General features: G+C 39.9%; 1 protein-coding gene across 4 annotated transcripts in view; it reads right to left on the minus strand.

Annotated features, from left to right (window-relative positions):
• Positions 1 to 471: 471 nt before the first annotated feature.
• Positions 472 to 25,080, minus strand: part of LOC126474144 (E3 ubiquitin-protein ligase TRAIP) — a 215,293-nt gene continuing 190,684 nt past the window's right edge. For all 4 annotated transcript variants that reach the window (XM_050101597.1, XM_050101596.1, XM_050101598.1 and 1 more), the window contains one exon: positions 472 to 1,189. In XM_050101597.1, coding sequence (XP_049957554.1) covers positions 815 to 1,189 — 375 coding nt within the window. In that variant the 3' untranslated portion in view covers positions 472 to 814. The remainder of the gene's footprint in view (positions 1,190 to 25,080) is intronic.

A 25,080-nucleotide genomic window follows, 5' to 3' on the forward strand; every position in this document is an offset into this window, starting at 1 on the left:
AGGCATCAAAAATCAAGATCCATGTAACAACTTCTGTACAAAATATTTATTTGATGCCATCAAGAACATAAAACTGAATGGATTAACACAAATTTTCCTATATGTGTTGTCCAGGTGTCGTAGCCACTACTCCCCATAGAAAATTCAAACATGAAAGAGGGATGCGAGAAATATTGCATACGTATCATACACTTTGTAAAAAAAAAAGTAGAATTGTTTATCTGTAATGACTGATGTTTCACTGATTGATTGCAACAGCTTACACACAAGGGATACATTGTAGTAGACAAGATTTAATAGCTTTCGTCGCAAAGCCTTATGTCCAATGTGAAGAATAATTCTTGCACATTGTTTTCCTTGTTTAATTTGTGGACTGCTGAGATTGTAAGTACTATTCATCCACATTCCAAATAAATGTTTTTTTGTTAAATGTGCAATATGACTATTGAAAAAAAAGTAGTCATTTAGTAATGAAGTTTTCAGTCATCCACTCTGCCAAAATTTATTGTTTTAGTACCACAAAGTTCATTATTTTAATGAATTTTCATAGTTTATCGTCAAATATCAATCTTGATCCCAAAAGTATTCTTAGTATTAAATGGACACATTACTGGATCTATATCAAACATCAACATCTCAGTACCATTCATATCTCTTAGTACTGGGAACTTTCAAATGACACTTGCATATGGTTTAGCGCTTTGTCTGTGTAATGTCTCCAATTTTTTTATCAGCTACTTGTTGCAAAAATTTAATTTAATATTGTAACGCCTGTAATATTAACTGCACACAATGGGAAATAAATTAAAGGAATTTAGGAAGAGCAGTCAGGAAGTCCTGTTACATAGCGTTTTAAACTATCTGAACTTGCTGCTTTCTTCTTCATTCGTGCTATAGGTATCTTCATAGTCCTTTTTTCTGGCCTGAATTTTGGACCAAGTTTTGGAAATTCATCTAATTTGGAATGACCTCCATGTCCATCGTACGTTATTTCACTATCATAATTTACACTTCCTACTACACCAGCTGTACCTTCACTTCTAGGTTTTTTAAAAATACTGAATTTATTACACACTGGAATGGTTCTGAACTTAATTCCTCTCAGTGGAGTCAAATCTGTAGCACTTTCTTCACCGTTAAATCTCAATTTCAGAGTCTTTTTTTGTGGCTCCTCCTCCTGATTTTGCAGCTGGAACAGGAAGTTATTTATTTATTTGTTTTTTACATTTCATGATGCCCTACAAATAGTAGAAACAGTGATATATTAAGCAATTAATTTTTTGACATTATGGAAGAAATACACAACACTTATTATTTTACAAAGAGGCTTTTGGCCTGCTACTGTATTAATCTTTGTACCTGATGATGACATGTGTGGCTGTGGAATTTTGCAGGTTCAAAGTTTTTAAACTAGTACATTACAGAGTATCTCAGTGAAAACATTATGTAAAATTACTGAATTAGTATGTGGCACATTAAAAAATGAACTACATAACAAATTACAACAATTGTGTTTAGAAGAAAATAAACTGAACAATAAATTTTGGTGACATGGTCCATGGGGGTGGCTGAACAAAATAATCTTGTTACAGGTAGGTAAGGTATACAAACGAGAATAAGAAAGCAAGTGAAATAGCTGTGATTAGACAAAGCAAAATTTTTTTATCAGTGCACATGGAACTATAGCAAATCATATAAAGGAAAAAAAATGGGGCACTGAGTGTGTGGTATAATTTACACGATCTGGATGGTATTATGAGTAGTAACTGCAGTTAGAAGTAGCAAGTAAGGAAAATGTGGCTGATCATTCAGTACTAAGCTTGAGGAAATTGACATATGTTTATTAATTTCCATTATTTCAACGCAGTTCAACTTCCTCCCTTTATTGATGTGTTGTAGGACTTCTGTGCATACTGTAACTATGACCTATTTTAAGTACGTGATCCACACAAGCAGAGCCCCCTTTCTTATGTTTCTAGTTTCTATGGCATTCCTTCAAGCAGCAAAAATAGAACCATACTCTTCAGTGCAAAATACTTTCAACTATTACCTTGTATACTGACTGTAGTTTAGTAATTATAATATGAACATTTGGTGTAATTTTGCTGTCATTTTTTATTCCCTATTTAAAAACTAAGGCACCAAAAATTAAGATCCCATGAAGCAACTTTTATACAATTAGTATTTATTTGATGCCATTAAGAAAATAAAACTGAATGAATTAATGCAAACTTTCCTATATGTTCCTATATGTGTTGTACACGTATCATAGCCACTATTTCCCATAGAATATCCACACATGAAAAAGGGATGCGGGAAATATTGCATACGTTATCACGTTGTGAAAAAGTAGAATTGATTATTTTTAATGGCTGATGTTTCAGTGATTGATTGCAATAGCTTACATATAATGGATATATTGAAGTAGATAAGATTTAATAGCTTTTGCCGTAAAGCTTCATGTGAAGAATAAATATGCACATTGTTTTCCTTGTTTAATTTGTGGGCTGTTGAGTTCATAAGTACTATTCATCCACATTGCAAATATATGTTTTTTTTTTTTTTTTTTTTAAATTAAATGTGCAATATGAATACTGAAGAAAGTAGTGATTTACTAATGAAGTTCTTAGTCATCCACTCTGCCAAAATTTATTATTTTAGTACCACAAAGTTCATTATTTTAATGAATTTACATAGTTTATTGTCAAATATCTATCTTGATCCCAAAAGTATTCTTATTGTTAAGTGGACACATTACTGAAACAATATCTAATGTCAGAGTCCCAATACCATTCATATCTCTTAGAATTGGCAACTTTCAAGCAGCACTTGCATGTGGTTTAGTGCTTTGTCTGTGTAAGCAGTGGCTTCACCTTTTTATCAGTTACTTGTTGACAGATTTTAAGTTACTTTTGTGAAGCCTGTAATATTAACTGCACACAATGGAAAATAAATTAAAGGAATTTAGGAAAATCACTCAGGAAGTTCTGTTACACAGCACTTTTACTAAGCCTGTATGAACATTGTGGGATTCACCAGAAGAACATCTGTGAAAGCACAGTGAAGTGCAGCATTATTCTGTGGTGACGAGCGCACAGACACTCTTCTTTACTCTTTGATTTATATTGTTATTCTTTTTATTGATTTACATTTTTCAGTTAATGGTGTTTGAGCCTAAAATAAAAAGTTATTGCCTAACTACTTTGTTGAATCTAGTTAGTGGGCAGAGATAAGCTGTAATTGGTTAAAGTGGTCACCAATCGAGTGAGGTGGTGTAGTGGTTAGCACACTGGACTTGCATTCGGGGTGATGATGGGTCAAAACTGTGTCTGGCCATCCTGATTTAGGTTTTCAATGATTTCCCTAAATTGCTTTACGTAAATGCCGGGATGGTTCCTTTGGAAGGGCATGGCCGTCTTCCTTCCTCATCCCTCCCTAATCCAATGAGACCAATGACCTCCCTGTTTGGTCTTCTCCCCCAAATTAACCAACCAAATTGCTGACCCTGTATACTGAATTCTATCTTCGACAAACAAATACACCAAATGTTCAAATGTGTGTGAATTTATAAGGGACCAATCTGCTCAGGTCATTGGTCTCCAGACTTACACACTATTTAAACTAACTTATGCTAAGAGTAAAACACACACACACACACACACACACACACACACACACACACACACGCCCGAGGAAGAACTCAAACCTCTGGCGAGAGGGGCCACAAAGTCCACAACATGGCACTCAAACCACGCGCTCACTCAACGCAGCAGCAAATACAGCACTGTTCAGTATCATCTACTGCAGAGTTGGCGCGTCCACAGGACACACATAGTAAACCAGGGAAACATTGCATTGAAATTTTCCATTTCATCAAGGAACAGTAGCAATATGAAAATACGCCCACTGCAGTTTATTCCGATACACCTGAATTATGGCTTGCAATGCTTGATCTGACTTTCCAGTACCACGGCACTGTAAACAAAGATATCAAATTTATGATCGCCATTAGTGCGCCTGACAATAAAACAGCAATGATCACATTCCTCCTGCTTGCCACTCAAGAACTGAAACCAGACCATTCACACATTTCACAGACCACAAACCAATTACTTTCACCTTCAGAAGGAATGAAGATGAACGCTTACTATGGACAATTTAGACAAATTCATGACAGCATATAAAAGGAGCTGAGAACGCCGTGGCAGATTTCCTGTCTCAGTTGGAATCGATCTCTCAAACTGGTGACTACAAGGAGCTAGCTACTGTGCAAGAGACAAACCAACAACTTGTCGAATTCTGTTGCGATAGTACATCCAGGTTATATCTGTGGCAAATAAAACCTGCTGGTGAACATTTCCAAGTTTGGTGCAACTTATCACGATGAAAACCAAGGCCTTTTGTACCTGAGAAATTGCGACAGCAGTTATTTGACAGCATCCACGGGCTGGCTCACCCGGGAATAAACACTTGCATCAAACTGATGATGGACAGATTCGTGCAGCCCAATATAAATAACAACTGCCGTAGTTGGACAAAAACGTACTTAGGTTGTCAGAGGGCCAAGGTTGGATGACACATGCACAAAGTTGTAGGAGACTTCCCACTTACGATGCAATATTTCACAAATGTGCACCTGGACACTGTGGAGTTCTGTTACCGTCAGAAGGGTACTGTTACCTCCTCACTCCAGTGGTCTGCTTCCCCAGATGGGTGGAGGTGATTTCATTACCTGAGAATTCCCCAGAAATGGTGGCACGCGTACTTCTTTCATCATGGATCGCACATTTTGGTTGTTCTTTACAAGTCACCACAAACCAGGGGTATCAATTCGAATTGAAGCTGTTCTCGGAATTGGCCAACCTCTGCGGTCTCCAACACCATCATACCACGAAGTACGACCCAACACTCAATGGAACATTGGCATAGGGCATTAAAAGCTGCATTAATGTTCCATGTGCATTCTTGATTGTCAGCTTTGCCACCTGTTTTCTTGGGCCTTTGTACAGCATTAAAAGCAGGTTTAGGAGCATTCACTGCAGAACTGGGTTATAGTGAAACCATATGACTGCCCACAGAATTCTTTGCTGATCAAATCGGGGCATGATGACAGACTGAACTGCAAAGGTGAGTGAGCATACGGCCAGACTTCACCCATCTCCTGTCTCGAGACATGAGGCGGTAACTATGTCACCACTGCAGCCCCCTTATTCTGTGCCCTACAGAGTGCTCTCTGGGACAAACATACCATGCATGTAGGGGTCAAAATGGTAAGAGTCAAGTGATATCATCAGAACGGGTCAAACCTGCACATATATTATAGACCGAAGAAGATATACAAGCCAAACATAAAGTGTCATCTTCCACACTACTGGACACGGACGACACCTTCTCAATGCCACAAGAGGAAGAGGTACCGTCACTGCCAGCACTGGAGGCTGAAGAAGTTCAAGCACTGCCTTCAGCACACACAAGAGCTGGGCATTGGGTGAAATATAAATACCCCTACATTCCCGAAGCACTGGTCTACCAGATGGTGGGTGAGGTGGGGGGAGAGGGGGAATCGCCAAGAACATCTGTGAATGCACCGTGATGTGCAGCATTACTCTGCAGTGACAACTACATGGACAGTCTTCTCTACTCTTCCATTTTTATTAATATTTTTTTTATTGACTTATATTTTTCAGTTCATGGTGTCTAAGCTTAAAATAAAAAGTTATTGCCTAACTACTTTGCTGAATCTCTTTTGTGGACAGAGATAGGCTGTAGTTGGCTAAATAATCATATAGTTACAGATATGGAAAACGTAAATGTAGTTAGATATAAGCTTTCATCACATGTAAGCAGAGACACTACGGAGAGAGGAGTAGTTGCCGTTTATGTTAAAAGTTATCATAGTGTGAAAAATTTAGAAACTAAAAAAAAAAAACTGTGTAGTGTGAAATATAGAAGCATGTGCCTGTGAGCTTAAACTAAATAATGGTACTTTTATAGTTACAGCTGTGTATAGGTCCCCATTATGAAATTTGCAGCTATTTCTATTCTTTGTTGTGCTATCTGTCAGACAGAGGAAAGCAAATTATTGTCTGCAGGGATAGAAAGCATGATCTTGAAGTACTACTTGGCTCTTTCAATTTGAAATGACGCAGTGATTAACACATTGGACTCGCATTCCGGAAGACAATGGTTCAATATCACATCCAGCCATGCAGATACAGGCGGTCTGTCATTTCCCAAAATCGCTCAAGGCAGATGCCGGGACAGTTCCTTTGAAAGAGCATGGACAATTACTTTCTGCATCCTTGAATCTGAGCTTGTGCTCTGATTCTAATGACCTCAATGTCGATGGGATATTAATCCCAATCTTCCTTCCCTTCCTTCTTTCTATTTCTTTCTTTCAATTTGATATCAGTTATTGACTTTTCTACTCAGGTAGTATAGGAAAGCAGCACACTGATAGATAATGTTGTCATAAATTTAATCAATTAAAAACCTTTCCTCTAAAGAATGGTTTTTCTGATCATGATGCATAGCTAGTTGCAGTATATGACATAGCTCCATAGAGTAATGCTAAACAGTCCTACAAACTAGTGTGTTCATTTAACAATTTAACAATTGCAAACTGTAGAGAGAGCTTACACCTGTTACACTGGGATGAGGTGTACAGGGAACCTAATGCTAATGTAAAATTTAACCTATGTCAAGGTACCTTTGTGAGTATATTTGACAACAGTTTCACTAATAAAACAGTGAAATATAATTGAAAGTAATGATCTAAAAAGCCATGGCTTACTAAAGGGATAAAAATATCTTGTAAACAGAAACAGGAAATATAGCTAGAAGGGGTAATGATTCAGAAGCAGTCAAACATTATAAAAACGACTGGACGGTATTAAGAAAAGTTATTAAAGAAGTATGTGCATTATATATGAGATTAGCATCTCTGATAGTAAAATTAAAACAAGCTGAAATATTGTTAAAAGAGAAACAGGGCACTCACGCATTCGTGCAGCAAATTCACAATTCAGCAAAAGTTAACGTGTTTTGCGCAATCTCACAGTTTAAAGTTTACAGCCCCTTTTTCTTCTGCAAAAAAAAAAAAACGTTACAGGACACGTGTATCTGGACATGCTGGAAAATTGGCTCATGCCACAACTGGAGACCGACAGCGCCGACTTCATCTTTCAACAGGATGGTGCTCCACCGCACTTCCATCATGATGTTCGGCATTTCTTAAACAGTAGATTGGAAAACCGATGGATCGGTCATGGTGGAGATCATGATCAGCAATTCATGTCATGGCCTCCACGCTCTCCTGACTTAACCCCATGCAATTTCTTTCTGTGGGGTTATGTGAAAGATTCAGTGTTTAAACCTCCTCTACCAAGAAACGTGCCAGAACTGAGAGCTCGCATCAACAATGCTTTCGAACTCATTGATGAGGACATGTGTGCCGAGTGTGGGAGGAACTTGATTATCGGCTTGATGTCTGCCGAATCACTAAAGGGGCACATATCGAACATTTGCGAATGCCTAAAAAACTTTTTGAGTTTTTTTATGTGTGTGCAAAGCATTGTGAAAATATCTCAAATAATAAAGTTATTGTAGAGCTGTGAAATCGCTTCAATCATTTGTAATAACCCTGTATTATGAGAAGGAAAGTCACTACTCACCATATAGTGGAGATACTGAGTCGCAGATAGGGACAACAAAAAGACTCTCACAATTATAGCTTTCGGTCATTAAGGCCTTTGTCAACAATAGATTCATATATGTGCGCACGTACATGCATTGTCCCTCTCAGTATCTCTGCTATATTGTGAGTAGTGACTTTCCTTGCGCGCGCGCGCGCACACACACACACACACACACACACACATACACACACACACACACACACACACACACACACACACATGACTGCAGTCTCAGGCAACTGAAACCACACTGCGAGCAGCAGCACCAGTGCACGATGGGAGTGGCGACTGGGTGGGGTAAGGAGGACGCTGGGGTCGGGATGGGGAGGGATAGTATGGTGGGGGAGGCAGACAGTGAAGTGCTGCAGGTTAGTCGGAGGGCATGAAAGAGGTGGGGAGGGGTGGCGGGATAGCGGAAAAGGAGATAAATAAAAAGACTGGGTGTGGTGGTTGAATGACATCAGTGTAGTGCTGGAACGGGAACAGGGAAGGTGTTGGACGGGTGAGGACAGTAACAAAGGTGAGTGTCTGGAAAAATAAGGCACAGGAGATTTGTTTTTGTACAAGGTTGCCACTACCTCCCCAAGTCCCACTGTCCGGCCACAGAGGAGCATTCCCCTTGTAACCCAGTAACACCCAGGACTGGAGCAACAGAATTACATTCTCTTCCAGGGTTTCAGTTACCTCTCGTCATGCCCTGAAATGAGAGATGTCCTGCCCACTATCCTTTCCACCTCTCCCACAGTGGTATTCCGCCATCCACCGTACCTACACAATGTACTTGTCTATCCTTACACAACCCCTGTTCCCAATCTCTTACCTCATGGATCATACCCCTGTATCAGACGTAGATGCAAGACCTGTCCCATACATCCTCCCACCACTACCTACTCCAGTCCGGTCACTATCATCACCTATCCCATCAAAGGCAGGGCTACCTGTGAAACCAGTCATGTGGTCTACAAGCTAATCTGCAACCAGTGCTGCATTCTAGGTAGGCATGACAACCAACAACGTGCCTGTCTGCATGAATGGCCATTGACAAACTGTGGTCAAAAAACAAGTGGACCATCCTGTTGCTGAACATGCTGCCAAACACGATATCCTTAATTTCAATGACCCAAACATGATATCCTTAATTTCAATGACCCAAACACGATATCCTTAATTTCAATGACCCAAACACGATATCCTTAATTTCAATGACCCAAACACGATATCCTTAATTTCAATGACCCAAACACGATATCCTTAATTTCAATGACCCAAACATGATATCCTTAATTTCAATGACCCAAACACCTTAATTTCAATGACTGCTTCACAGCCTGTGCCATATGGATCCTTCCCACCAACACCAGCTTTTCTGAATTGCGCAGGTGGGAACTTTCCCTGCAATACATCCTACGTTCCTGTAACCCTCCTGGCCTCAGCCTTTGTTAGTCACTGTCCTCACCCATCCAGCCCCTTCCCTGTTCCCATTCCAGCACTACACTGTCATCATTCTACCAACACACCTGGTTTTTTTCCCTCTCCTTTTCCACTACTAGTCTTCCTCCCCTCCCAACCTTTGCTGTGTCCTCAGCCTAATCTGCAGCACTTCTCTGTCTGCCACTCCCACTGTACTATCCCCCCCCTCCCCCCCCCTGTCCCAGCCTCTTCTTTATACCCATCCAGTTGCCACTCCCATCATGCACTGGTGCTGCTGCTCGCAGAGTGGTTTCAGTTGCCTGAGACTGCAGTTTTGTGTGTGTGTGTGTGTGTGTGTGTGTGTGTGTGTGTGTGTGTGTGTGTGCGCGCACGCAGTTGAAAGCAGTGTCTTTTTGTTGTGCCTATCTGCGACTCAGCATCTCCGCTATATGATGAGTAGCAACTTCCCTTCTCATAATATTGTAAACACAATGAAAAGTTTGTTAACAAAAAGTCAGACTTAGTAAATATTTTTAATAATTATTTTTTAAGTGTTATAGGAAAATAGGTTACAGCTGTTCATGGAAGAGAGAATACCTATGCAATTTCATAAAACTGAAATTCAAGCCACCTCTCCAGCTGAAATTAAGTAAATAAAAAATTCACTCAAAAGGAAAAGCTCTCACAGAATTAATGGCATTTCCAACATAGAACTAATACCTTGTTCTCAAAAGGTAAGTAGGATTCTACGCCGCACACGTAGTAGCTCACTGAAACAGGGAATTTTTCTGGTAGACTGAAATATGCTATTGTTAAACAATTGCATAAGAAAAGGGTATAGGTCTGATGCTAAGTACCATCCATTTTCATTTTCACTTCTGACAGTTTTATCCAAAATTCTTGCAAAAGTAATGTATTCAAGAGCAGCTTCACATATTTGTAAAAATGAAGTACTAACAAAATGTCAATTCGATTTCCAGAAAGGCTTTTCAACAGAAAATCCTAAATACACTTTCACTGATAAAATATTAAATGCTCTGAATAACTGAACATCACCTATTAGAATTTTTTGTGATCTCCCAAAGGCTTTTGACTGTGTGAATCATGAAATTCTTCTAGATAAGCTTATATATTGTGGTATGATTGGGACAGTGCACAAATGTAACTGGATGAATGCAGAAAATTGAAATTAACATGACAGATAGTCTGCGAAAATCAGCAGAGTTCTCTAACTGGGGAGGCATCAAGAAAGGAGTCCCACACTATTCAGACTTGGGTCCCTTATCGTTCTTAATATCTATTAATGACTTACCTCTCTATATTCATGAAGATGCAAAGCTAGTTCTTTTTGCTGATGGTACAAGTACAGTAATCACACCTAACACACAAGAATTATCTGCCAAAATTGTAAATAATATCTTTCAGAAAATTATTAAGTGGTTCTCTGCAAATGGACTCTCACTAAATTTTGAGAAAATACAGTATAAACAGTTCTGTATAGGAAAATTGCAGAACACCATTGATGAATATATAGACTTTGAACAGAAGTCTGTTGCTAAGACAGAATATTCAAAATTGCTGTATGTATGCATTGATGAGAAACTGAACTGGAAAAAACTCATTGATGATCTGCTGGAACATTTAGGTTAATGTACTTATGCTAATAGGGATATTACAAATTTTGGCGATAAACATCTCGGTAAATTAGCCTACTATGCCTGTGTTCATCACTGCTTTCATATGGCATCATACTTTGGGATAATTCATCATTAACAGAAAAAGTATTCATTGCACAAATGTGTCTAAGCAAAATAATAGAAACTCCAGGTGGGAATATCTTCAATGTAGGAAAAGACAGAGTGCTGCTTACTGTAAAAAAGACATGTCAAGTTGCAGATAGGCACAATTAAAAGACACTCACATAAGGTTTTTGGCCACACCCTTTGCCAGTGAAAGAGGCACACGCATGCGCACACACGCAGAGATACAACCGCCAGCTCCAGCATCCTGGGCCAGAATGCATTCAAATCCGAGATGCTGGGATTGGTGGTCGTCTGCCCGTGAGGTGTGCTTTTGTGTGTGTGTGTGTGTGTGTGTGTGTGTGTGTGTGTGTTTCTTTTATTGACAAAGGCTGTGGCCAAAAGCCTTTGTTAGTGTCTTGTGCCTGACTGCAACTTGACGTATCTTCTTTATGGTAAGTAGCAATCTGTCATTCCCTACATTGTTAATCAGAATAATAGCTAGAGCTCAACCAAGATCACCTTGCAGACATTTAAGGAACTCGGCATATTCACAGTGAGATTTTTCCATAGCTACAACACTAGAAGAAAGGATGATCTTCACGATTTTGGGTTAAATTTAACTTTGGCACAGAAAGGGGTGAATTATGCTGCCACAAAAATCTTTGGTCATGTACCAAATAGCTTTTAAAGTCTGACAGATAGCCAACCAGCATTTGAAAACAAATTAAAAGAATTTCTGAAAGACAACTCCTTCTACTCAGTTGATGAATTTTGAGATACGAAGAAGAAAAAAAATTATATTGTGTAACGAAAACTTGTCTAAGCTGACACATTCCATTTCATTACGAAAGTCATATTCATGATCTATGGAACAAGTATTGATGTAATGTACTGTACTGCCCTGCCACACTGATCTACATAGAATTTACCACAATTACAAGTGATTTTGAATAGTCTACTTTTTTTCCAAACCTGGAAAGCTGTGTTTAACCTTGGGCAAAAAGTGGCCAACTGAGTTGCATATGTAAAATGATTTTTGAAGATCCTAGATTTACACTCTCTGGGCACATTTAGAGAGCTTTTCCTAGATATGGAATCAGCGCTATTAAGGTCTTGAAGTGGGGGGATGAGAACAAGGTAAAGAAGAGACAAGACATTAAAATCATCATTTTATGCACACAACTCTTTGGGTCAGTTTTTGGCCAATGGTAAAGACAGCACTCCCACTTTGGAAAAGAATTGAGTATATAAAATTATTCGTAATTGTGGCAAATTATATATAGGTCAGCCTGGCAGGGCAATAAGCACCCCCTTGAAGGAATGCCATAAAAGTTGGAAACATGTAAAACAGGACTCTAAATTGCAGACCACCTATTTAAAAAAGGTCATACTTACACGGTGCAACATGAAAGTCCTACATCATATCATATCCATAAAGGGAGGAAGATGAACTGCTTTGAAATGATGTAAATTAATGAACATACACTGGTGCTAATCGGGCAGGTAGGTAAGAAAATTTAAAAAGGGAAATGGATAGGTTAAAGTTCGATATGGTGGGAATTAGCGAAGTTCAAAGGCAGGAGGTTCAAGACTTTTGGTCAGGTGAATACAGGGTTATAAATACACAATCAAAGGGGTAATACAGGAGTAGGTTTAATAATGAATAAAAAAGTTAGAACACAGATAAGCTACTACGAACAGCATAGTGAACGCATTATTGTAGCCAAGATAGACATGAAGCCCACGCCTACTACAGTAGTACAAGTTTATATGCCAACTAGCTCCGCAGATGACGAAGAAACTGAATAAATGTATGATGAGATAAAAGAAATTATTCAGATAGTGAAGGGAGACAAAAATTTAATAGTCATGGGTGACCGGAATTCGATAGTAGGAAAAGGAAGATAAGGAAACGTAGTAGGTGAATATGGATTGGGACTAAGAAATGAAAGAGGAAGCCACCTGGTAGAATTTTGCACAGTGCATAACTTAATCATAGCTAACACTTGGTTCAAGAATCATAAAAGCAGGTTGTATACATGGAAGAAGCCTGGAGATACTAGAAGGTTTCAGATAGATTATATAATGGTAAGGCAGAGATTTAGAAACCAGGTTTTAAATTGTAAGACATTTCCAGGGCAGATGTGGACTCTGACCACAATCTATTGGTTATGAACTGTAGATTAAAACTGAAGAAATGGCAAAAAGATGGGAATTTAAGGAGATGGGACCTGGATAAACCAACTAAACCAGAGGTTGTACAGAGTTTCAGGGAGAGCATAAGGGAACAATTGACAAGAATGGGGGAAAGAAATACAGTAGAAGAAGAATGGGTAGATTTGAGGGATGAAGTAGTGAAGGCAGCAGAAGATCAAGTAGGTAAAAAGACGAGGGCTAGTAGAAATCCTTGGGTGACAGAAGAAATACTGAATTTAATTCATGAAAGGAGAAAATATAAAAATGCAGTAAATGAAGCAGGCAAAAAGGAATACAAACGTCTCAAAAATGAGATCGACAGGAAGTGCAAAATGGCTAAGCAGGGATGGCTAGAGGACAAATGTAAGGATGTAGAGGCCTATCTCACTAGGTGTAAGATAGATACTGCTTACAGGAAAATTAAAGAGACCTTTGGAGAAAAGAGAACCCTTGTATGAACATCAAGATCTCAGATGGAAACCCAGTTCTAAGCAAAGAAGGGAAAGCAGAAAGGTGGAAGGAGTATATAGAGGGTCTATACAAGGGCAAGGTACTTGAGGGCAATATTATGGAAATGGAAGAGGAGGTAGAAGAAGATGAAATGGGAGATATGATACTGCGTGAAGAGTTTGACAGGGCACTGAAAGACCTAAGTCGAAACAAGGCCCCGGGAGTAGACAACATTCCATTAGAACTACTGACAGCCTTGGGAGAGCCAGTCCTGACAAAACTCTACCATCTGGTGAGCAAGATGTATGAGACAGGCGAAATACCCTCAGATGTCAAGAAGAATATAATAGATCTAATTCCAAAGAAAGCAGGTGTTGACAGATGTGAAAATTACTGGACTATCAGTTTAATAAGTCACGGCTGCAAAATACTAACGTGGAATGGAAAAACTGGTAGAAGCCGACCTCGGGGAAGATCAGTTTGGATTCCATAGAAATATTGGAACACTGACCCTACAACTTACGTTAGAAGGTAGATTACGAAAAGGCAAACCTACATTTCTAGTATTTGTAGACTTAGAGAAAGCTTTTGACAATGTTGACTGGAATACTCTCTTTCAAATTCTGAAGGGTAAAATACAGGGAGCAAAAGGCTGTTTGCAAATTGTACAGAAACCAGATGGCAGTTATAAGAGTCGAGGGACATGAAAGGGAAGCAGCGGTTGGGACGGGAGTGAGACAAGGTTGTAGCCTCTCCCCGATGTTATTCAATCTGTATATTGAGCAAGCAATAAAGGAAACAAAAAAAAATTTGGAGTAGGTATTAAGATCCATGGAGAAGAAATAAAAACTTTAAGGTTTGCTGATGATATTGTAATTCTGTCAGAGACAGCAAAGGACTTGGAAGAGCAGTTGAACAGAATGGACAGTGTCTTGAGGATATAAGATGAACATCAACGAAAGCGAAACGACAATAATGGAATGTAGTCGAGTTAACTCGGGTGATGCTGAGGGAATTAGATTCGGAAATGAGACATTTAAAGTAGTAAAGGAGTTTTGCTATTTGGGGAGCAAAATAACTGATGATGGTCGAAGTAGAGAGGATATAAAATGTAGACTGGCAATGGCAAGGAAAGTGTTTCTGAAGAAGAGAAATTTGTTAACATCAAGTATAGATTTAAGTGTCAGGAAGTCGTTTCTGAGAGTATTTGTATGGAGTGTAGCCTTGTATGGAAGTGAAACATGGACGATAAATAGCTCAAGACAAGAAAAGAATAGAAGCTTTTGAAATGTGGTGCTACGGGAGAATGCTGAAGATTAGATGGGTAGCTCACATAACTAATGAGGAGGTATTGAATAGAATTGTGGAGAAGAGGAGTGTGTGGCACAACTTGACTAGAAGAAGGGATCGGTTGGTAGGACATGTTCTGAGGCATCAAGGGATCACCAATTTGGTACTGGAGGGCAGCGTGGAGGGTAAAAAACGTAGAGGGAGACCAAGAGATGAATACACTAAGCAGATTCAGAAGGATGTAGGCTGTAGTACGTACTGGGAGATGAAGCAGCTTGCACAGGATAGAGTAGCATGGAGAGCTGTATCAAATCAGTCTCAGGACTGAAGACCACAACAATAACAAACACTGGTGTCGAAAATTGAAGCGACAAATGGAAATTTTGCAAGGTTGCTTTTATTTTTCCACAAAACAGTATAAACAGGTGGAATTTAGAACATAAACAACTGTGCAACATGCATAACGGTAGACAAAAATGTTCTTCGTTTTTTACAACTTAACGGATTTGTGCCCACATTCTGACAACTGTGCTCAGTACACAGTGTGACCCCTTCTGGGAACAATACTGTACAGACAACAATGGGGAATGCTGTGAATGTCACCAGCCTCATGGTGAGGCAATAATGCCCATTCTTACTGCAGAGCTGCTCACAGTCTTGGAGAGTGGTTGGGAGATGCTGACATGGCGCAAGCCATCTCCCTAGTGCATCCCAGACACGCTCTATGGGATTCAAATCGGGAGAGCAAGCAGGCCATGCCATCACACATCATCTTCTGTTTCCGAGAAAACATCAACCACCTGTGCCCTATAAAGTTGAGAATTACTGTCTATCAGTACAAAGTATGGGCCCACAGCACCTCGCAACAGCCACAAGTGGGGTCCCAAGATCTCATCATGATACCTGACGGCATTTAAACCTTGCCGATTCATCCGTACAGTTTCATGAGTAGAAGTTCGAGTGGTAAATGTAATCCTTGGCCACACCATGAAGGATTCTCCACGATATCTGTTATTTCCACAGTGTTTGGGTCCCGAACTCATGTTCCATGTTCCCTCCAGATGGGAATCCATCGAAAATCACTCTCCAGACTAAATCAGGACTTGTCTGTGAAACTAACACTGGCCTACTGTTCAACTGCCTAAGTGGCATGTTGATTACTTCACTCTAGACGTTTCCTTCTGTGAAGACACGTCAGATGTAGACATAGATGTCTCTGACAATAAAGGTCTCTGCTGAAACCTTCTGCACACTTTTTGCCTCGGTACAACACATCCAGTGGATGCTGTGAGGTCACATGCAAGCCATGCAATACTAAGGCAGTATTGTTGTGCCCTTACAGGCAAATGATGGTTCTTGCGGATACAGTTTCGGTCTCTGTAAACTGTTGCCATATCCAAGAAATGACAGAACGATTCACACCAAGCCATTGGGTCACATCAGTTTGCGACTGTTCTGCTTCCATTCTTTCTATGACCCTCTTCTGCAGAGTGTCTGGTAGGCATTTTCTCTGTGCTACACTGCACCATCTCTGACCATACAACGATTAATGATGTGGGACTACCTGGCAAACATTACCTAGTTTCATGCGTGCCTTGCCCTGCTCTCATCGTTAGCATGATTGTCCGTTGACCGGAGTGCCATCTTCTATGCAGATCAATATCGTATGGATATCTGGTTGACAGTTTGTATGATTAAATCGTGAATTAGAAACAGGATGGGGATATAATGGTTTGTTGCTGTAATTTTGGACACCAGTGTATTTCAATTTCCCCAAGCTTAGTAGTGAATGACAACCACTGTTAGCTGCAGCTACTACTTATAATCTCATCCAGACCATATCGTAAATTATCCCTCCTACTCAAATGCTCCATATTTTTCCTTTACATCATTTACTAGAGTTTCATTTGCACTGTCAAAAAAAATTTACTTTGTATAGTCAATTACTTCACTTAACTGGTTTATCTGATTTGTATCTTTCACCTACTTGTAATATTTGACCTATTACAGGTAAGATAAGTGTGTTCGGTCACTCCCTTGGAACATGCCACCAAACTTTATTGTTCAATTTTTTTTTTTATGTAGAACATTGTTGTAACTTATCATTATTTAATGTGTCACATATCTTGTCTACGTTCAGTTATTTTACATAACATTTCACTGAGATACTCTGTAATGCAGTAGCTTAAAATCTTCGCTCCTACAAAATTTCGTAGCCACACACACTGTATTTATCTTTGTACCTGATGATGGTGTAACAGCTGAAACACTGATTGTAAAATAAGGAATACTGTAGAAAATTATTCCAGGGCTGTGTGTTCATTCATAATACATAAAATATTCTACCGCAGACTGTCGAAACAGACAGTCAATGCAGTTAATCTTATTTTAATATCATATGTACACAGGGTGTAACAAAAGCCAAAGTTTTAGGAAGCTTTCTCACATATACAGAAAAGAACAGGTTACATGGACATGGTCCGGCAACACTATTTCCACGTTAGAGCTCATTTCTTACAACTCTTCAACACTGTAATCATCTGTTTTGAAACAAAGCCTCATCTATGAACAGCATATTTGGACTAAAGTTAAGGTTGACACACTGTTGAATGAACCATTCACAGAAGTGCTCAACACTACTTATTGCAGCTAATTGTCTTCACACTGACAATGTTGCTGTCAATCGCACAAAGAGGTTCTTCCTCCAGTTGAGGTGTTCTCATCCTTCTAGGCCTTCCCCAGTTGTGAGAAGTTGGCTGTCCCATGCCCCCTCAGATGACAATCAATTGCTTCAAACTTCTTCCTGTAGCGGCACTGTTGTTCTGGAAATATCTTCCAAGACAAATATTGAGCACTACAGCAATTTACCACCCGCTAATCAGTACAGCAAATGGATACCTTCCAACTCCGCATTTGAGTTCACTTCGACTGCACTGTGCCAGAAACCATGTTTGTGATGAACACTAAACCGTTGATGCTACATACTTAATGGTAATACAGCAATGAATTTAGTCGCATGCCAACACAAGAAGTGAGATGAGTCACATGTCAATATTATCTTTGTTTGCCTGGAAAAACAAACACTGGTGGTGGGCCTACTGTACATTCTAACCAAATGTAATCAAGAGGATATTTTGAACATTTCATGTAAGAAAATGTGTAGTGTAATGTTGATATGCTCTATTTCTCTGTGTTCCCAACGATTAATGTGATTATGAAGAGAAGCAAAAATGAGCTCTAACATGGAAATAATGTGTATCTGGACCTATATCTATGTAACACGTTTTATTCCTGTGTGTGTGTTAGGAATATTTCTTGAAGGTTTGACCACATCTTTTTGTTATACCCTGTATGTAAAAGTTGTATTTTTAAATAAGTGTGCAATGCAGAACACAGCTATTGCATTAACTAGTTTGGCTATAATGAAGTGATTCTGCAGAATGTTTAAATGGCATGAAGCCTTGCTAATTTATTTTATTAAAACTGCTCTTGTGCTTCACTCTCTCTACTGCTCTGGGTCACTACAACATATCACAGTTTACAGTTCGAAGGTATACTTCATAATGGTTACTCTGATACGGTGTTAAGCAACAATGAGATGCAGATGTTGCAACTATATGAGCAAATTAATTATAATAAAAAGGAAGGAGGACGTACTGTCCCACATATAAACAAACAAATGAATGTTATTACTGACTACAAACGTAAAAGCATTTGTTACTCATAAACTTGGTTTGCTGGTTGGTTGGGAGGGGATTTTAAGGGACTAAACAGCAAGGTCCTCAATCTCTTATTCAAGGGACAATCCAGCAGGAATTAGAGACATCAGACAGAAATTTCCTTGATACATCCACTCACATAAAGACAGATGATCTGGCACTATGACTAAGGTCAATGGTCTTGAGGGGGACCGAAACTTTACTTCCTTGAAACAGATCCATCCTAGTTTGTGCAACTAATATTAAGCTGATGAATATGGGCCAGCCAAGTCACGTTTTGATCTAAGAGGTTTCCCAAAAACTAGGACAACATCCAAGAGCAGCGTACCCAAATACAGTTCTGGGTCAGAAAGAAGCATGACATAATGCAGAAATATGACTCACATTTTCATGGGAGAAAATGGGAAACCATGGGAAATGGTCTGAGTGGATGCCCTTCAGATGGCTTTTTGGAGATGGTGATCAACTAAGTCTCAAATTGGATTCATACCAAATCCAAAAGCCATTAATGTACAGAGAGAGTGTAACCACTAGTCCAACAGAGGTGACTAGCCCATCAATGGTGATAAGGAACTGTGTTACACTCAGCAAGGAGACCTGAGGAACACCATTCTCTTGGAACTGTGTGAAGCTGAGAGACTGACATATCATCTCTACCATGAAATGATCATTGAGGCAAAATGTCCCGAATAAGAATCAGTAGGGATTCCCAAAAGTCTGTCTTGGAGTGGGGATGAAGACACTATCCCTCCATTGTGAAAAGAAAATATCTTGGCCAATTATGGTTGAAGACTGTAAGTAAATGGAGTCTGTGAGTGGCATGTTGGCTCATAAGATTATGAATAGAACCATGGCCTGGGGCCTTAATGTGTGGCAAATCGAGAAACTGAACTAGTTTCCAGTCAGTTAAAGACGAGTAACATAGATTTAGGGGGTAAAGGATAGAGGGCTGTCTTCAATTAGTCTTTTATGCCTTCGAAAGATAGATGGCTATGGAGAGAACACAGACATTGTTGCAACATGGGCTGCCAGGTGTTCTGCAACAACAGGTGCATTAGTGGAAATACTACCATGTCAGAGAAGACCTGAAACAAATGCTGATCTTTGGCAGTCCAACAGGCTACGTAGCTTCACCAATACCATAGATGAAGAGGCATACATTCATTCTTATTGTGTTCAATTAGGCCATGAGCATTGAGCTGCATAAAAGTAATGAGGGTGATCAGTGAAAGATGTCACTTGAGATGTTGCAGGGACATTCAACAGTCCAAAATGTTCCAGCCCCCCCCCCCCTCCGCCTGCCCCCAGTGGAGGGGCCCACTGAAATGGTAATAACAGTTGCAATTGTTGAGTCTCTTTGGTCTATTATGGTACCAGACCACGTGGAGGGGCATACAGAAAGGGTAATAACAGTTGCAATGGAGCGATTAATCACACCAGAGGCATCTCTGACAAATTTGTCAATTCAGTCTCACAGGGAAGAGAAGGAGGTGACAGTGGTGACGGAAAACGCCTGGGCATTTACAAGTTGGGGCTAGTGACCAGAATAAATGCCTGGGCATTTGTGCATTTTAAAGATAAACTGATAAGTAGCACTTATAAAAAATTTTAAGTTGATATTTTGTATTGGAAAAGGTGTTTTGTAACACTGCATCTTCAGTGGTTGGGTAATGAAGTTGAAAAAGCTGCTTGACAGTTAGGAAGAGTTGTTATGGGAAATAAATTGGACTGTAAAAATAACTCTTTACATCTTTAATGAGGCCAATTCTTGGGGTATTACATAATAAAAAAGAAAACAATACTCAAGTTTAAAATTAATTTTTGAAGTTAAGTATAGTTTATATTAAGCAGCTAACCTATGGGTAGTATGTTGTTTTGTAGGGTTGGCAACCACAGCCAAACTTCGACATTTTTTCAAAGAAAATTCCGCACTGGCCATATGAATGATTTTTATTAAATTTGCGACTGGTTTCGCCCCACTTATCGGTGCATCCTCACACAATATACGCTATTTATAACATAGTAACATAGAGTGGCTACAGGGCAATGTTCAACGTTACTATGGGTAGTATTTTGACTTATACTATACTACCGTGAAAAAAATTTAAAAAATCATTCTCAATCAGTTACTTGATCTTCATAAGTTGAAGAAGATACAGGAAGTTCCAGCTCTGCCTCAGATTCTCCTGAATCTGATTTCTCACTGACTACTATGTTCCTTTCCATTTTGCCTTTGCCTGGACTGTTCAGTATGGGTTTTTCCTTGGGATCAACAGGCTTATGTTGTGTTTCTGCTCCACTTATCAATTTCCGGTTATAGGAGAGGCAGAACAATTCTGCAGTTGTCTCTGATGTGAGTGTTTCATTTTTTACTATGGGTTCATCCAAAACGTGCTGAAAGAATGCCCTATACCAGTATATGTAACTGGTGAGCCCAGAAGTTTTACAACAGCTTCTGCCAATTCACAAGTTCCTCTTCAACCTCAACACCACAATAAAGGGTTTACACAGTGATTTTTATCTTCCTGAGGGTGTGGGCTCACTCCTTCCTATACAAATTGCCTGGACCACATTTCCTTGTTTGTCTCTATAGTCAGCTAAGTTCTCTCTAAGCTAAATAACATTTAATCCAGTGTTCTTTTCTATGCCACAAACAAAGCTTATTGCATCAAGTGCCTTGATAGGCATCAGGTGCTATGTTGGCATTGATTCTTTGTTATTAAATCCTGTTTATGTTAGTGTTCTCATTTTATCTTCATAGTAGTACAGCCATATGAAAGAAGATAAAGAGAGGAGCAGAATAGAAAACATAGTTTATATGTGCTAAATATTTACATTGTGTGTGTGTGTGTGTGTGTGTGTGTGTGTGTGTGTCCATTTGTATGTATATGTACGTGTTCTCTATCTTGTGAAAGGTATTCTAGTAATTTCCTTTTTTTAATTTTCCATAATTTATTTCCATTTTGTTTTGGACATTTTTTCTTTCACATGCTGTAAGCTGTTCTTAATTTGGTTGGCTTTGCTACAAAAACTTTCTGATCACAGCTAACAAGTTTATTCAATGCACCAACTATAAAAAAAGAGTATATGGAATAAAATTTATGGTATGATCATCTTACAAAACGTCAGCACTCAATTTTAAATTTACGAACAGAATTATCAGTAAATCAGGATAGAAGAATTGGCAGTGGAACAATGAAAGATGTTTTCTTTTCCTTTCTTTTCTTTTCTTTCCTTTTTTTTTTTTTTTTTTGGGGGGGGGGGGGGGGGGGGGCACAAAAACTACTGAGGTCATAAGTGCCCATGCCATAAACTCAGAACACTAATATGAAAAAGAAGTTAAAAGTGACTACACATTAAGCTCAACTGATGGAAGGAAAAACAGCTAAAAACAAGGACTTCCTCCTGGGGAAAGATCCACAGAACATGCCACAGACACAGCGAAGGTCCTGAACTAAAAAAATGTCCTTCACCATATTGGTATGACAGATAAGAAGTATAACGCAGTCATCGACAGCCCACAAATCATTCGCTAAAATGGCTGATAACTCAGATGGCAAAGACACACAAGAATGTAGGTGGTTAAAATAAGAGCACTCAATAAGGAAATGGCAAATTGTCAAAGATTAATGACTATGATCACATAGTGGAGGGGGATCACCACCTAACAAATGACTGTGGCTAAAATGACAGTGCCCAATATGCAACCCAGCCCAAATGATCTCCTCGTGTAGAGAGGGCTGAAGGAGATTGGCAAAGCCACTGAGAGAGGTTTAGTTCCCCGGAGCTTGTTCCCATGATGAGAAAACCAGTGGTGATGCCAAAGTGACACCACCTGCCGACAGATGGCAACACAGAGACCATCTGAAGGAATGGAAGAACTAGCAGTCTAAGGTAGGAGTGTCAGAAGCCTTGTTTCCTATCAGACTGATATGACGAGGAACCCACACAAACATCACAGTGGCTCCTTCAACAGGGTGGACTGTGTATAGCATACAGAGGCTCTGAAGGGCACTGAGAGAATCTGAGCATATGACAAATTAAAAAGCATCATCACCAGATGGACTAAAAAGCATCATCACCAGATGGACTAAAAAGCATCATCACCAGATGGACTGGGTGGCCTGATGGAGAGCAAAGAGCTCTGGTGTAAATACTGAACAGTGTTCCAGAAGCTGATACCAAAAATGGTCAGTGCCAATGATGAAGGCACACCCGAAACCACAGTGAGTCTTAGCGATAGTAGGTTCATGTACATTATTGGCTCTATGTTGCATGCGAAGGTCGAGAAGCATCCAGTGATAGACTGAATCCAGAGCACTTTCCTTTGAAAGCAAATGAAGTCCAAGATGAACACAGGCCATGGCACAAAGCCACCCAAAGCACCCATTGGGAACGTGACATTGAGGGACCGGGTACAGCGAGTGGTCAGGTAAGACATGGGGGAGGACTGAGAAAGTTTTCTAACACGCAAGAGCCCCCGGCCCAATATGTAAAGATGGTGGAAGAAATCCACTGCACTACCAGAAATTTATGCAAAAGGTTTTGTCTGTGGAAAAGCAAAAGCCATTCCATGAGTACAGGCGGTCGACACGTCACTGAAGACACTGCTCAAAGAGACAAGTCCACGGGGAACTGCATTGAAGAAAAGGGAGTTGGAGATGCCCGGCAGGAACAGGACATAACAGTGTTAATGGCCGAACATGTATAGAGTATGGAGTACCAGTCTTCTAGCAAGTGTCATAGGTTTTCTCTAAAAAAAAAAAAAAGGAGAGAGAGAGAGAGAGAGAGAGAGAGAGAGAGAGAGAGAGAGAGAGAGAGAACAGAGCCAAAGTCTGGTATTTCTACAGAGAAACATTCATGACATGATTTGACAAAGTGACTAGATGTTCAATTGGGGAATGGCACATTCAAAATCCACACTGTGCAGTGGTTAGTAGATTGTGAGATTCGAGCCAACATACCAAACTAGCCATGAATCATATATTCCATCACCTTGCAAACACAGCATGAGAGAGAAATGGGCAGTACCTAGAAGGAACGTGTTTGTCTCTATCAGGGTTAGGTATGGGTATGAAAGTGACTTCACACCAGCACCTGGTAAATATGCCATCTGCCCAAATGGAGAAAGTGATTGCCTGCATGAGAAAGATGCTGCAACATCTGAATGTGAACATTGTCCAGCGCTGGAGCAGAAGATCAGGATGAAGAGAGAGTATGATCTCCGTTGGTGTCAAAAATTAAAGCAATAAACAAAAATTTTGCAATGTTGTGTTTATCTGTTACAAAACAGCATAAACAAGTGATAGTAAAGTAGAAACAATGTGAAGAATACAGAACTTAAACAACTGCAATGTGCATGACACTAGACAAAAATGTTCTGCTCTTTTTCCAACTTAACTGATTTACACCCAGATTCTGACAACTGGTTAATGTGCTCAGTATGCAGTGCGATCACCTCTGGCAGCGATACAGGCCTGACAACAATGGGGCATGCTGTGAATGATACCATCAATCTCATGTTGAGGCAATAATGCCCATTATATCTGCAGAGCTGCTCGCAAGTCTTGGACAGTGGTTGGTGGATGCTTATGTTTTGCAACCCATCTCCCTAACACGTGCTCTATGGGATTCAAATCAACAGAGCGAGCAGGCCTCGCCATGTATACAATATCTTCCATTTCTAAGTAAACATCAACCACCTGTGCTCTATCAGGTCGAGCATCATCGTCCATTATAAGAAATTGAGCCCTTAGTGCCTCATAACAATAGCAAGTGAGGTCATGATACCTGACAGCAGTTAAATTTTGCCAATTCACTCGTACAATTTCATGAAGAGGTATTCAAGTTGTCAACATGATCCCTGCCCCCACCATTAGGGATCCTCCTAAATACAGGCCTTCTGTACACCATTTGCCTCGTTACAACACGTCCAGTGGATCCTGAGAACTTACATGCCACTTGTCATGCAATACTCAGGCAGTACTGTTGTGCCCCTACAGCCAAATGACTGTTCTCTCTTCTGAAGTCACATATGATCCGCCCTGCCCTAGTCTTCAGGATACAGCTTCAGTCTCTATAAAATGTCGCTATGTCCCAGACACAACAAAGATTCACATTAAACCACTGGGTGAAATTTCTTTGTGACTGTCCTAGTGCCATTTTTCCTGGGCCCTCCACCACAGGGAGTCTCGCTGGCATCTTCCCCTGCACCATACTGCACCATCTGTGACTGTACACTGTGATTGTGGATGTGGGACTACCTGACAAACACTATCCCATTTGATAGGCGCCTTGACGTCCTGGTTGGCGTGGTTTTCCATCGACCAGAATGCCACCCTCTGTGCAGAACACAATTGTACGGACATCTGTTGACAGTTTGTGTGATTACATCGTGAATGAGACACAGGACAGGGAAACAGCAGTTTGTTGCTCTAATGTTGGACAACAGTGTAGCTCACTCACAGAAAAGGTGACATTGTAGCATTCACGATTCTGAGAGGAGAAGGGTATCACCCAAGCTGGCTCCACTCGTTTCCGAGTCGTGGAATGCGGGGAGATAAGGGATGGAGCTCA

Source organism: Schistocerca serialis, chromosome 4, assembly GCF_023864345.2.
Source record: "Schistocerca serialis cubense isolate TAMUIC-IGC-003099 chromosome 4, iqSchSeri2.2, whole genome shotgun sequence".
Taxonomy (NCBI): Eukaryota; Metazoa; Arthropoda; class Insecta; order Orthoptera; family Acrididae; genus Schistocerca; species Schistocerca serialis.